At 38.6% G+C, this 15,776-nt stretch overlaps 1 protein-coding gene across 1 annotated transcript; it reads right to left on the minus strand.

The window, feature by feature from the left end:
• Positions 1 to 10,870, minus strand: LOC131253802 (UDP-glucose iridoid glucosyltransferase-like). The gene is made up of 5 exons (XM_058254940.1): positions 10,685 to 10,870; positions 10,152 to 10,197; positions 9,726 to 10,044; positions 8,571 to 8,646; positions 1 to 786 (listed from the first exon to the last, which is right to left on the minus strand). The coding sequence occupies exons 1-5, from the start codon at positions 10,868 to 10,870 to the stop codon at positions 1 to 3; spliced, it is 1,413 nt and encodes a 470-aa protein (XP_058110923.1).
• Positions 10,871 to 15,776: the final 4,906 nt, after the last annotated feature.

Genomic DNA, 15,776 nt, shown 5'->3' on the forward strand with positions numbered 1-15,776 from the left:
TTAGATGGCCAAGATGAAATCAATCAAATTGTTCAAAGACTGGTTAGAAGATCCTCCTTTCCTCAGGCAACGGTCCACATTCTCCTTCAGATCCTCGATCCTTTCCTTCATCCCCTCGCCTTCCTGTCCCACCATTAGTTTTCTAATGGCCCACTCTATCTTGTCTCTGTCCAACCCATGCTCTAGTCGAATCCCCACCCTCCAAACATGGCTTACCAGCCTGGCATTCATGGATTGGTCCCCGAAACATGGCCAACAAAGCATGGGGACCCCTTCACATATGCTCTCCAGCGTTGAATTCCATCCGCAATGTGTCCAAACACCTCCCACTGATGGATGAGCCAGCACCTCCTGTTGTGGAGCCCACTTGACAATAAGGCCTCGATCGCCTAGCATGTCTTCGAACCCCTCAGGAAACTCGACCCACTTGGAGCCATGAACTAAGCCAGTCTGGACCACCCACATGAATGGCTGGCCACTGTGGGCCAGGCCCCATGCGGTCTCAATCAGTTCACTCCTATCCATTGCAGCTATACTCCCAAAGCTCACATAGATAATGGTTCTCGGTGCTTGTCGGTCTAGCCAAGTGATACAGCTGTGGTCTTCCATTAGCAGGCTGCTGGAGTTGCACGTCTCCGTCAAGTGCTTGTGGAGCGGCCCGATTGGGTAGACATGAATCTGGAAATCGTGGCGGAATTCCGCCAATGTGGTTTGTTCAAGGCAATCTATAGTGTTGACAATGAGCCCTGATGAGATCCTCGTGGCCATGATCAACTGGTCTATCAACTGAAACAATGTGTCCAAGTTGGATGCACTGAAGACAGGTAGGTCTTTGATTCATAGGTTGGGAAGGTCTGGCAATTGGCCATCTGAGTTGGGATGATCTGGTGACACACATTAGTAAATTTGTTCATGGGTGAGAAATAGAAACATGTGAAATTATCAAAAAGAGTTGCATCGGGCCGTTGATGTCCTGGCCCATGGTTTGGGGAACAAGACTGTTGGTTTGATGGATTTCTTAGTCCGACAAGTGGCCATGATGTGAAAATTCCCTGCATTTGTTTCTCAGCAGTCTAGCTGCAGCCCATTGATCAAAGGGTTAGGATTGAACCTTCAGTGGGGTCCGAAAGTATAAGACCAACGCCTACTACCACAGAAGGGCCAAACCAGAGCCCAAAATTTTTTCTTGGGCCTGGGCTCGACCAGGTATGAAAATTTGATCAGGCCCATATTGCCCACATGAATGTTCCTAATCCATCCATTGATAAGTGGGCCACATGTACAAATAACTAGACATTCCGAGAAATGAAATCAATGGCCTACATTCAAGATGCTGGTATCTTCTAAACAAGGATTGAATGACGTGTACGTTGGTTATCTGGTCCGGCCGGGCTGGGCTATCCTTGGCTAAGCTAGGTTGAGGTAAAATAATTTGAGATAGCCTATATAAATATTTATTGGACCGTGCATGCCTGGTACACACTACGCCAGCAAAAAAAAAGGACGGTCCAAAACCATCTCAAATGACCAAAAAGGACGGTCATGGACCATCGCATGGGCCGTCAAAATTTGACGTGTCATATTACTTAAAGGACAGTCGAAAACCGTCATTCTTATTGACGAAAAGAGGACGGTCATGGACTGTCCTTAAAAAGGATGGTCATGGACCGTCCTTAAAGAGGACGGTCATGGACCATCTCTTATGAGCCTTTAAAAGACGGCCATCGACCGTCCTTTAAAAGGACGGTCATGGACCATACTTAAAAAGGACTGTCATAGACCGTCTCTGATGAGCCTTCAAAGGACGGTCATGGACCGTCCTTAAAAAGGACTGTCATGGACCGTCTCTTATAGCCCTTCAAAGGACGGTTATGGACCGTCCTTAAAAAGGACTGTCATGGACCGTCTCTTATGAGCCTTCAAAGGATGGCCACAGACCATTCTTAAAAAGGACTGTCATGGACTGTCCCTTATGAGCCTTCAAGCACATTTTCAAATTTGAGAGGATCAATATACACCTGTTACAATATATTTCATCGTATTCTTCCTGATATACACCTGTTATATAATATATTTCATCATATTCACATTCATATCCATCTAAACCTAAACTACGTAAATCCAACATAAACTATATTCATCCAAACATAAACTACAACCATCCAAACACACAATCTTATCCACATTACATTCATCCACGCATAAATACATATAAGTTTAACATTATAAATAAAAAAAGGAAAAAAATTAGCAACAATTTTCTTTTTGTGTCTTTCATCTGAAAAAATAAAACATTATAATTCAGAATCATGAAGAATTGCATAAACATCTTCCAAAAAAGTGGGTGCTTTTTTAAAATAAAACTGATCATTAAAATATAACTAATGCAAGCAAATAATGCAAAAAAGTGTTTCAATTCAAGTTAATAGAAACAACAACAAAAATTAAAGCTCTATAAAAAGGGGCATGTGTTAAAAGGGATACATTCTTGTTTGTTGCCATGTGATTGGGCTACAATTCAAGTTAATAGAAACAAAAAAAAATAAAAATTAAAGCTTTGTAAAAAGGGGCATGTGTTAAAAGGGATACATTCTTGTTTCTTGCCATGTGATTGGGCTACATTATTACAACAATTGGGTTTGGGTTTGGGATCGGGTTTAGGTTTAGGTTTTCAAGTTTAGGTTTAGGTTTTGGTTAGGGAGTTGAGATTAGGATTAGGTGTAGGTCTAGGTTTAAGGATTTGAGAATACATTTAGGTTTTAGGTTTAGGTTTAGGTTTTAGGTTATAGGTTTAGGTTTAGGTTTAGGATTAGGTTTTAGGTTATAAGTTTAGGTTATAGGTTATAGGTTAAAGGTTAAGGTTTAGGTTATAGGTTTTGGTTTAGGTTTAGGTTAAGGTTTAGGTTTAGGTTATAGGTTTAGGTTAAGGTTTAGGTTTAGGAAATTGGGTCCGGGTTCAAGATCGGGTTTAGGTTTTGGTTTTCAAGTTTAGGTTTAAGTTTAGGTTAGGGAGTTGAGATTAGGATTAGGTGTAGGTTTAGGTTTAAGGATTTGAGAATAGATTTCGATTTTAGGTTTAGGTTTAGGTTTTTGGCTTAGGTTTAGGTTATAGGTTTAGGTTATAAGTGCAGGTAATAAGTTTAGGTTTAGGTTAGGTTATAGGTTAAGGTTTAGGGAATTGAGAATAGGTTAAGGTTTAGGTTTAAAAAATCAGGTTCGGGTTTGGGATCGGGTTTAGGTTTGGGTTTTCAAGTTTAGGTTTAGGTTTAGGTTAGGGAGTTGAGATTAGGATTAGGTGTAGGTTTAGGTTTAGGGATTTGAGAATACATTTAGGTTTTATGTTTAGGTTTAGGTTATAGGTTTAGGTTTAGGTTTAGGTTAAGGTTTAGGTTTAGGTTTAGGTTTAGGTTAAGGTTATAAGCTATATAGGTTTAGGAAATTGAGAATAGGTTAATGTTTAGGTTTAGGAAATTGGGTGCGCTTTGGGGATCGGGTTTAAGTTTGGGTTTTCAGGTTTAGGTTTAGGTTTAGGTTAGGGAGTTGAGCTTAGGATTAGGTGTAGGTTTAGGTATAGGGATTCGAGAATACATTTAGGTTTTAGGTTTAGATTTAGGTTATATGTTATATAGGTTTAGGTTTAGGTTTAGGTTTAGGTTATAAGCTATAGGTTTAGGGAATTGAGAATAGGTTAAGGTTTAGGTTTAAGAAATCGGGTTTGGGTTCGAGATCGGGTTTAGGTTTGGGTTTTCAAGTTTAGGTTTAGGTTCGGGAGTTGAGATTAGGATTATGTGTAGGTTTAGGTTTAGGGATTTGAGAATACATTTAGGTTTTAGGTTTAGGTTTAGGTTATAGGTTATTGGTTTAGGTTTAGGTTTAGGTTATAAGCTATAGGTTTAGGGAATTGAGAATAGGTTAAGGTTTAGGTTTAGGAAATCGGGTTCGGGTTTGGGATCGGGTTTAGGTATGGGTTTTCAAATTTAGGTTTAGGTTTAAGTTAGGGAGTTGAGATTAGGATTAGGTGTAGGTTTAGGTTTAGGGATTTGAGAATACATTAAGGTTTAGGTTTAGGAAATCAGGTTCGGTTTCGGGATCGGGTTTAGGTTTGAGTTTTCAAGTTTAGGTTTAGGTTTAGGTTAGGGAGTTGAGATTAGGATTAGGTGTAGGTTTAGGTTTAGGGATTTGAGAATACATTAAGGTTTAGGTTTAGGTATCGGGTTTAGGTTCGGAATCGGGTTTAGGTTTGAGTTTTCAAGTTTAGGTTTAGGTTTAGGTTAGGGAGTTGAGATTAGGATTAGGTGTAGGTTTAGGTTTAGGGATTTGAGAATACATTTAGGTTTTAAGTTTAGGTTTAGGTTATAAGTTACTGGTTTAAGTTTAGGTTTAGGTTAATGTTAAGGTTTAGGATTAGGTTTAGGTTATAAGCTATAGGTTTAGGGAATTGAGAATAGGTTAAGGTTTAGGTTTAGGAAATCGGGTTCGGGTTCGGGATCGGGTTTAGGTATGGGTTTTCAAGTTTAGGTTTAGGTTTAGGTTAGGGAGTTGAGATTAGGATTAGGTGTAGGTATAGGTTTAGGGATTTGAGAATACATTAAGGTTTAGGTTTAGGAAATCGGGTTCGGTTTCAGGATCGGGTTTAGGTTCTAGCTTTCAAGTTTAGGTTTAGGTTTAGGTTAGGGAGTTGAGATTAGGATTAGGTGTAGGTTTAGGTTTAGGGATTTGAGAATACATTTAGGTTTTAAGTTTTGGTTTAGGTTATAGGTTATAGGTTTAGGTTACGGTATAGGTTTAGATTTCGGTTTATGTTATAAGCAATAGGTTTAGGGAATTAAGAATAGGTTAAAGTTTAGGTTTAGGAAATCGGGTTCGGGTTCGGGATCGGGTTTAGGTTTTGGTTTTCAAGTTTAGGTTTAGGTTTAGGTTAGGGAGTTGAAATTAGGATTAGGTGTTGGTTTAGGTTTAGGGATTTGAGAATACATTAAGGTTTAGGTTTAGGTAGTCAGGTTTGAGTTTGGGATCGGGGTTAGGTTTGAGTTTTCAAGTTTAGGTTTAGGTTTTGGTTTGGGAGTTGAGATTAGGATTAGGTGTAGGTTTAGGTTTAGGGATTTGAGAATACATTGAGGTTTTAGGTTTAGGTTTAGGTTATAAGTTACAGGTTTAGGTTTAGGTTTAGGCTTAGGTTTAGGTTATAAGTTATAGGTTTAGGGAATTGAGAATAGGTTAAGGTTTAGGTTTAGAAAATCGGGTTCGGGTTCGAGATCGGGTTTAAGTTTTGGTTTTCAAGTTTAGGTCTAAGTTTAAGTTAGGGAGTTAAGATTAGGATTAGGTGTAGGTTTAGGTTTAGGGATTTGACAATACATTTAGGTTTTAGGTTTAGGTTTAGATTATAAGTTACAGGTTTAGGTTTAGGTTTAGGTTAAGGTTTAGGTTTAAGCTTAGGTTTAGGTTATAAGCTATAGGTTTAGGGAATTGAGAATAGGTTAAGGTTTAGGTTTAGGAAATCGGGTTCGAGTTCGGGATCGGGTTTAGGTTTTGGTTTCCAAGTTTAGGTTTAGGTTTAGGTTAGGGATTTGAGATTAGGATTAGGTGTAGGTTTAGGTTTAGGGATTTGAGAATACATTTAGGTTTTAGGTTTTGGTTTAGGTTATAGGTTATAGGTTTAGGTTTAGGTTTAGGTTACGGTATAGGTTTAGGTTTCGGTTTATGTTATAAGCAATAGGTTTAGAGAACTGAGAATAGGTTAAGGTTTAGGTTTAGGAAATCGGGTTCGGGTTCGGGATCGGGTTTAGGTTTTGGTTTTCAAGTTTAGGTTTAGGTTTAGGTTTGGGAGTTGAGATTAGGATTAGGTGTAGGTTTAGGTTTAAGGATTTGAGAATACATTAAGGTTTTAGGTTTTAGTTATAGGTTATAGGTTATAGGTTTAGGTTTAGGTTTAGGGTTAGGTTTCGGTTTAGGTTACAAGATATAGGTTTAGGGCATTGAGAATAGGTTAAGGTTTAGGTTTAGGAAATCGGGTTCGGGTTCGGGATCGGGTTTAAGTTTGAGTTTTCAAGTTTAGGTGTGGGTTTAGTTTAGGGAGTTGAGATTAGGATTAGGTGTAGGTTTAGGTTTAGGGATTTAAGAATACATTTAGGTTTTAGGTTTAGGTTATAGATTATAGGTTATAGGTTTAGGTTTAGGTTGTAAGATATAGGTTTAGGGAATTGAGAATAGGTTAAGGATTAGGTTTAGGAAATCAAATTCGAGTTCAGGATCGGGTTTTGGTTTGGGTTTTCAAGTTTAGGTTTAGGTTTAGATTAGGGAGTTGTGATTAGGATTAGGTGTAGGTTTAGGTTTAGGGATTTGAGAATACATTAGGGTTTAGGTTTAGGTTTAGGTTATAGGTTATAGGTTTAGGTTTAGGTTAAGGTTATATGTTAAGGTTAAGGTTATAGGTTTAGGTTTAGGTTTAGGTTATAGGTTTAGGTTTAGGTTAGGTTATAGGTTTTTGGTTAAGGTTTATGTTATAGTTATAGGTTTTGGGATTTGAAAATAGGTTATAGGTTATAGGTTATAGGTTTAGGTTAAGGTTTAGGTTTTGGGATTTGAGAATAGGTTTAGGTTATAAGTATAAGTTTAGGTTAGGCTGTAGGTTAAAGTTTAAGGAATTGAATTTAGGTTATAGGTTTAGGTTGTAGTTATAGGTTTTGGAATTTAAGAATAGGTTTAGGTTATAGGTTAAGGGTGTGGTCCCTACAAATATAGATATAAACACGGCCTGCTCCAATTGGCCAGGCCCTTCCAATGTTGTCCATAGAAAATGTACAGCTTCATCATGGTCATAACAGCAGTTCCTATCTTCCAAGGACTCCCGCTCAACATCCGGATAGCTCCGACGCACATCCGGGTATACTCCATCAATTTCAAGAAAATACATAAATATGGCCTGTCCAAATGGCCAGGTCACTCCAATGCTGTCCATAGGAAATGGATAGCTTCATCATGGTCATAACAGCAGTTCCCACCTTCCAGGGACCCCCGCTCAACATCCGGATAGTTCCGACGCACATCTGAATCTGCTCCATCAATTTCGAGTTAATACATTTAAAAACAACATAATTATATCTAAAAGCACTTGGATACCTGAGGAAGGCCTCCCATATTCGTATTGTTGGTTACTCATCCCTTTGTCTATAAGCCACAATCGACTAACACTTTCTATTGCTACCTGTACTCTGAAACCAACACAAATATAACTGGGAAACAATATAAGGTATAAGAAAAAATGAATTTACCTGTACACATTATTAAATATTTCCCTATAAGGAGGTGATATTATATCTTTGATAGCCACAACCTGTATGACAGAGAAAAATGCAATTGATACAGTCTGTTACAATTCAAAGGAGAAAAAAGATTTGTGGTTGCACCGATATTCTAGTACATTACGAACGGCTGCCTACGTACCCTAAAAGTCAGATTGGGATCAAGCCACGACGTAGTTCTTTTTAATTAACCAAGTTACTAAAGGTCATAAATTTCATATTTAACAAAGTATCACTGAACGTCGTCTTAAATCGTTTCTAGTTCGGATTTGAAAATAGGTTTAGGTTAAGGTTATAAGTTTAGGTAAAGGTTATAAGTTTAGGTTATAGGTTAAGGTTTAGGTTTAGGTTTAGGTTATAGGTTATATGTTAAGGTTTGGGTTAAGGTTTAGGTTAGGTTAAGGTTATAGGTTTAGGTTATAAGTGTAGGTTATAGGTTTAGGTTTAGGTTATGTTATAGGTTAAGGTTTAGGGAATTGAGAATATGTGTAGGTTTAGGTTTAGGAAATCAAGTTCGGGTTAAGGTTTAGGTTATAGGTTTTGGGATTTGAGAATAGGTTTAGGTTATAAGTATATGTTTAGGTTATAAGAATAGGTTTAGGTTTAGGTTTTATGTTTAGGTTAAGGTTATAGGTTTAAGTTATATGTTTAGGTTTAGGTTATAAGTATAGGTTATAGGTTCCAGTTTAGGTTAGGTTATAGGTTAAGGTTTAGGGAATTGAGTTTAGGTTTTAGGTTAGGGAGTTGAGATTCGGTGTAGGTTTATGTTTAAGGATTTGAGAATACGTTAAGGTTTAGGTTTAGGAAATCGGGTTCGGGTTCGAGATTGGGTTTACATTTGGGTTTTAGGTTTAGGTTTAGGTTATAGGTTATAACATTAGGTTATAGGTTTCGGTTTAGGTTATAGGTTTTGGGATTTGAGAATAGGTTATATATTATTATAAATTCAGAATAACATTTTCAGAGAAGTTCCCTACATTAAACACTTGCCTATGTAATTCAATTGTCTTCAGTAAAATCAAATTAAGGGCATAGATGTAATTGTACCACGGACATCCAACCCTAGGTACTCTTTTCTTCTCTCTCAAATTCTTTTCTACTTTTAAGTAAACAAAAGACAAAAAACCCTCATTCTCCAACCCTAGGTACTCTTTTCTTCTCTCTCAAATTCTTTTCTTCTTTAAGAAAGAAAAGGCCAGAAAACCCTCATTCTCTTTTTCTTTCACAAATACCATCTCCTTTTGGTTCCATAAAAATTGCCCTAATTACCTTCTTTAAAAGAGTAAGCGTGTCCCTATTCTCTGTAGTCATAATATCATGGGTTAAATCATGTAAAGAGGTGTGTCTGTGCATGAGTTTTATAGTCATATAGAGTACAACACTCATGACTACAGAAACTCATGGGTGCACACATAACGCATATACCTATGTACACTCCCATGCATGTTATAACAGAACTTGGAGCATTTAAGTGCATTAGCCCTTGAGAGAGAATCTTATAAAAGCCTAATAGTCATCTCCATACTGAAAAGTTACTGGGCTGCAGATTGGGCTAGATCTCCATCTGAAATATGATCTAAAATTCAATGCGGTACATTTGTGGGTGGAATTAGTCACATGGAAAAGTAAAAAAGATAAGTCTTGTGGAGTGGTCTTATGCAGAAGAAAAGTACAAGACGTCAAGGCCATGGCACTATTTGTGAGCTAGAGTGGTTGAGAATCATGTGGCATCAAATATTTCCAATATAAGTGTTTCATGAAAGAAACAACCATAACGAGGTTGACTTTCACTTCATCGATAAGGTCTCCAACAACAAAATTTCGACTCATATCTTAAATCTCAAGATCAACTCGTAGATATGTTCACCAAAGAACTTGGATGCAAATCAATTTAATCAAGTTTACTACAAGCAGGACATCAATGATATCTACACACCGGCTTTAGCGTAAGTGTTAAAGTTGATGTATTATGGGTCATACAGCTATATGACAAGTTTGGTGAGCAATGTGGAACATATGGTCCACACTATGTATACCCGAGCATTTTGTATTATGGGGGAAGTTCTGCCATTATGTATTTTATTAATAAAGCATGGGAGTGGGAGCATGTGACCTAACTAATCATACTTTCCCTTCTTTTCGTCTCACTTTCTTCCTTTTGACCATTTCCATTGGATGGCTAGGATCATCTGATAAGGGAGGTATATAGTATGCTTCATTCGGTCATGGGCCCAGCCAAATCAGCAACTTATTCCCCCACAAGTTGAGTCCCACTTGTACCATTGCAAAAAAATAAAAAGAAAAAAATTTTGCTGTTTCCTTCAACCCAATCATATAATTAAATTTGCTGTTTCCTTCAACCCAATCATATAGTAACTCATTATTAATACTGCAAAGGAAACCTTAGGCAGAACAAGATAATACCTTCCTCTTGAGGACATGATGAGATGAGCAGGATTGTGTAAAAACCTAGATAACTTCTCAAGCTTCTCTTGACCATCCAAAAAGATAGTTCCCCGTGTATATGATTCTGATAATAAGCTGGGGGTTACGTAGGCGTCTGATGAAACAGAAGTTTGTTGATATATGAAATCCACAATGACCGACGATGGTAAATCTGTTTCCATGTTCTCGATCAAGATATAATGGTAATTTCTGGTTTCCTTGAGACTCTTTGTAAAAAAATATTCACCACCTCCCAAGTCCATATCCTGTCCAATCTTTTTCCGAACATTCCCATACCCTGCATTGTGAAAATTTAAACAGAAAAAAAAAAGAAGAAGAGGGCGTGTTAGGACAGATCTCGCCTTCTTGTACTTGAGACAAATTTAACTGTAAATAGAAGATAACCTTTAAATGTTTGCGTTACATGGCCCTGCCTAGGATTCTTCTTTTCCTACAAAGACATAAGAGACCGCATGAGGCAATTATCAGTTGATTGCATGAAGAAACTCCAGAAACTGAATACTCAAGCTGCTAGACAAAGACAACCATATGATGTGCCATTTAATTCTAGAGGAATAGACAACTATGTGTTATCTCCCACCATTTTCTAAATGGTGGTGACTCATCCAACATACATGCGGTGCATGTGCTAGTCAATACCAACCATCCAAATCATGTGCCCCACTGTGCATGGACCATATCCAGCATCTTGACAATTCAGTATCAGGCTTACAATTTGGACAATGACCATTCTCTTGTAACTCTTCATTTGAGGCCACCAATTGGATAGCAAGGATCACTCGATGAGTAAGTCATCCCCAGTTAAGAAATGGTGCAAAACCAAGTATTCCCATCTTATTTCCAGATATATCTACATTATTCTAGCAAAATGCAGAAGAATAAGTCCATGATTGTGTGGAAATTCTAGAGAAACCTACCTTAGAATTGAATGTTTGAGGTTTATAAGGCATGTTGGGCTCACATTTGACAGCAGATCCACAGGTTTCATCAAAACATGCAGCACATGCATTTGCTGAAATTTCATGTTCAGTGGCGAAAGAAGCACGATGTGAACCCAATTCAAGTTTCTTTCTTAATATTTCCAAAAAGAAATCCATTGTCATCTGTCCCATTCACCACACCTACGCTATACATGTAAAGCAAGGCAACCTGTCCAAATCATGGGCCCAATGTGAATAAAGCATAGACTGACATTCATACCAAACAAATGATTTAACCATCTGATTGGATTGCTCTTGTAGAACTTCAACCACTGAGCATCCACTACCAAACAAATGATTTAACCATGCAATTGCTCCATAACCTCGGGCGCCATCCTACCGAGAACAAGTAGAAAGAAAGGCCTTACCGTAGATGAGTTTAGTTGGTGCATTAGAATATTAAAAAAACAAGATCCACATATTAATACCAGGCTGTAGAGGCCATCAGACAGATAAACACATGATTTCAAAGAATAACTTTAAAGAACTTTTTTCATTGACAGGTGTAAAGCTAATAATATGCCCACAAAAAGTAATACACCATTCTCAACAAGTGTGTGTGTGTGTGTGTGTGTGAGAGAGAGAGAGAGAGAGAGAGAGAGAGAGAGAGAGAGCAATGCAAGATTTGTTGCAAGAGAAACCATTGGAAATATTTCATTCTCACCAGAGATGTTAGTTCAAGGCTGCAAAGAAACACAAGGGCATTATCTGGATAACTAATGTGGAATTAATGTCTCTAAGATAAAAGCATCAAAAGACAAGACTAGGATTGTCTCAAGTTTTTTCATTTTAAAAAACTTTTTGACCTTTTTGCAGCATCAGCCTCTAGAGTGGGAATCATAAAGGAAACCTAAGGTCAAGCCATAAAGGATGATCCATTCATAGTCTTCTGGGGTGATCTAGAAAGGTAATGAAGGTCAGGCAAGCAAAAGTGCTTCTTGCAATGGAGAGATGCAACACATATGAAGGGCAAGTTCACTGATCAAAGAAATCACAGGGTCCAAAATTCTGATAGGACAGTTTGTGGGGTTCACTTAACTAATTATGTGGATGGTGGAGCCCACCACTGATTTGAAAAATGTGGTGGGCCCACTCTTAAGTTGTATCAAGCATTAATGAAAATTATCTCAGGTCATGTAAGAAATAATAATAAATGATGTGAGACTATTTAATCAGTAGCTAATATCAAAACAACCATGTAGAAACAAGAAACATGAACAAGCAACCAAATGTAGCTGCACCAATTAAACACCATTGCCCCGATTAACCACATATTCCACATCAGTTTTTGTAACTGATCCAATCGAGGAGTATTCCAAAGTTGGTCACTCAGTTTTCGAGTTCTTTTTGCTTTTTCTTTTCTTTTCTTATTCTTTTTTAAAGTTTTTGAGTTTACTCGATGAACTAATTAACAAGTCACTTATATTCTGAAGCTTTACTCTGACAACAATTGACAAAGCCTTTTTTAATGGATTCGCAGTTAGTTTCATTACTTACAAACTACGAACTAAGTCCTCCTGGCTCAGTTCTGAGCTAATCAATGAGATTTTTCAAAACTGATTTCATATTTAGCTCCAATCAAAATTCCAAACTTCTCTCCAAGTTGATTGATAAATCAAGCTCCAAAGTGATCTCTAAGACTAACCTCTGACTTGAAGGAACAATAGCTCTTAGATTTATCCACAAAAACAACCTAATTTTCTGAATTATCAACTTTCCCAATTGTTTGTGGGAAGTTTGGGAGAGACCCACTTTTGAAACAGGGAGAAAGGAGAAAAAGAAAAACAAAACAGAGGAGAATCTAAGATTTGATAGGAACATCACTGTCGGACTTTCCATTTCTGGGTATCATCCACCAGATCTTGGATCTGAAAGACAGAACAATCTGTATCCCTTATTGTGACCACATAAAGACCAAAGAAAACCTTAAGATGAGAAGGAAATAAATCTTCCAAATGCTAACTATGTTTGTTGAAATGCACTACCAAAAGGACTTGTTTGAGTTAGAGTTGATCAAAAGCCTAGCCTCCAAAGCCAGGCTTCTGCCCAAATACAGAAGATGTTGTTTCAAGGAAGAAAAGACTTTTAGTCAGACGCCAATAGAATTACTGCATGTCACAAAATAAACACTTGAAGCCGATTCACATGGAAAAAAAAAAAAAAACCATTCGACTGAATACTTTCCCTCCACATCTCGTAAATAGGATTTTTCTAAAGAGATTGTTTCTGTCAGGCATTTCATCAAACATGCAACAGGCATCGTCAAGCTAGACCATTGGATGTATCTAGAGATCATGCAATTCCATGCAACGAGATCAAACCCATCAATTTGCTTGAAGATGGAGACGTATGAATCTAGTATCAAACTTAAGAAAGAAAAAGATCTCCACTATCAAAATCGTAGGAATTGCAAATGAACACCGTAGGAAGAGAAGTCACGAAAATTACATTTAAAAAAATAAAATTAATCTTCCAAACTGTAGGAATTGTACATGAAACAAAGAAAATCCATAAAAATCAACAGACCTTGGAGTATCCATCCGTATGAAAAGCTTTTCATACTCATGGAGAGATGCAGTCCACTCGCCACCTGCACCTGCCGCAACGAGTCCACGAACCGGAAGACGCGCGATGGCTTCCAGCCCGTCATCCAGAGAGGCATTCTCCAGGGAGTTCAGCGACGTTGGAGAAGAGGGAATTGGAAATGAGAAGAGGGAATTGGAATTAAATCCCTCTTCCGAAATGAGATATTAGTTTCAAATCCGCAAGTTGTGAGTTTTCCATAATTTAACACATTAACTACATTAATATCCCTACATTTAAGGGACCATTTAATAGATGATTAAGATAGTTTTATATAATAAAAAGTTTAAATATTAACCATTAATAACTAGACCCATTATTTATATGGTTTGGATAACTCTATATATCATTGCCACTATTATTAAGAATCTGTCACCACTATTTTACATTAAACATAAAACTCACACATTGTTTCTATACACATTGTTCCTTGGCTCAGATGAGAGGACTACGTCCATTGGAGATTGCGACACTATCAGTCTTTTCCTCTTAGAGCCGCCTGCCTTCATTCCTATTGAAAAGAGAAGATAAATTTACAGAATGTCAACAAATAAATCCCAGAAGATTTTTACCCCGCTTACCCAAAGCAAAGAGAGTATGCTGGATTCTACAGAAGCCGAACGAAACCAAGTTCTTCTCGTTGATGAGTTCGAACCAGATGCGCTGGTCCTCTGGAAGCACTCTGGCTTGGGCAACCTGCTGCTTTTGAAGAGCAAAGAGGTCTGGGGCTCCCCTCGGCTGAGCTGCAAACAGAAGCAAAGCTTAGAGTTAAAATATGGAAGGATGGATCAAGTGTACAGTATGACTAAAAAGAAGTGGCCGACCTGGGTTGGCAAACTTGGTAGGGACTCGGACCTGTAGTCCACCCAATTCAGAGGCAGGGGCCATCCCATTCCCCCGAGGCACAGAACCACTTCCCTTTCCAATCTTTGTTAGAAGAGGGAAGTTGGGTTACCCAGCCCGGGACGCATGGAGGCCTAGCTAAGAAGTTCCACCAGGCCTTATCCGACTTATCGTATTTGGCCATGTACAAAAATAGGACTCGTCTAGCATCAGCCTCTGACTTCCCGCCCAATGTTGGAGAATAAAGGTGGAGGCGAGGATCCTCCAGGAATTCGGAACCAACTGCCCCGGCGCTATTCCCAACTATGCGGTCAGCTCGGGCAAGAATGGGTGGATGGGGAATTGGAGCCCGTATTGAAGGGCAGAGATGAAGATAGCGATCTCCCCCTCAACTAGAGAGCCTGCTTGGTCCTTGGGGGCAGGGGATCGGATGTACACTGAGTCAGGAATTTGATACTCTTTGCGGAGCTGGGCCATTTGGGACTCAACCAGGATCAAGCCCCCATGGACTAAGGTTTTGACCTGCCTCCCGAGGGGCCTGCCTTCGACCACCCCTCGGGATCTCTGAGAGCCCTCTTCAGTCTCTTGCCTCAGCTTTTGGCCCTCTGACTCACTGTTCTCTAGGCCGGGACCGAAGTGCCAAGGGGTACGACCTCAAAAGGGCCTCCGAACTCTCCGAGTCCCGAGGCAGTAGTCTCTGGTTTGGAGTCTAAACCAGCTCCCCGGACCTCTTCTACTTCGTCAGAGTTGCTCGACATAATGCAATGAAAAAGGCTTTAAAGTGATGGAAGACTCACAGCATCGTAGGCGATTTCCTCCAAGCAGAATCTTTTCTCCGATGGTCGGAAACTCTTTATCCGACAATGAAAATCCTTTTTCCAGCAGAGTGCCCCACCTAGGTTCCCAGTGCAGGAACTTCCTGCAAAGGCTTTGGCAGAAAATCCGCGTTCGTTCTTTCATCACCCCTGCATATGGCAAATGTACACCTTAATGCAAATTGTCAATTGTTCAGATTATAGGGACCAGTGCAGATGGAGAATAGTTGAAGAATCGAACTGATTATCGAATGATCCTGACCATTCGGCTGGTGTATGCCAAATGGATACATTAAAGAAAGGAAGATGAAGAATATTATCAGCTGTCCAAATTCAACTAGAAAATCAGACTACTAATATTGTCCAAGTAGGAGTCGTGTCCAACATGAAAAGGGCTTCCAAATATTATGAGAATAACGATATTAAGTAATAATCATGACCGTCATAAGTTTACTATTTATAGTAACTCACATTTTTAGGGAGTTTGAGTTGAGTTTGATTATGAAACTTCTTCCTAGATTCGAGATTACTATTTTAAGTATTGTAAATTCATTTTCAACATCAATCAATTAAAATTTGAATTTATTAGAATTTATATCTATTATGGGGAAATCTGAACAAGGATAATCGGGGTCAGCCCGAGCTACCCGAATCAGTTTACAATGCCTCAGAATGAGGATACCACGTCAAGTATGAGCCGACCCTAAGTTACGACCGTAGGTTAGCTAAGACAGGCTCTCCACTAACGAATCACAACTCGGAACTACAGCCCTGATTGGCCGATCCAA

Source organism: Magnolia sinica, chromosome 8 (genome assembly GCF_029962835.1).
Source record: "Magnolia sinica isolate HGM2019 chromosome 8, MsV1, whole genome shotgun sequence".
NCBI classification, from domain to species: Eukaryota; Viridiplantae; Streptophyta; class Magnoliopsida; order Magnoliales; family Magnoliaceae; genus Magnolia; species Magnolia sinica.

Excerpts from the sequence above, each read along its gene's own strand:
- LOC131253802 (XM_058254940.1), bottom strand. The coding sequence starts at position 10,870 with ATGACAATGGATTTCTTTTTGGAAATATTAAGAAAGAAACTTGAATTG. Across the intron at positions 8,647-9,725 it reads ATCATGTCCTCAAGAGGAAG|ACACACCTCTTTACATGATT; the intron begins GTATTATCTTGT and ends ACTCATGCACAG. Across the intron at positions 787-8,570 it reads CGCTTACTCTTTTAAAGAAG|TTGATAGACCAGTTGATCAT; the intron begins GTAATTAGGGCA and ends ACATTGTTTCAG.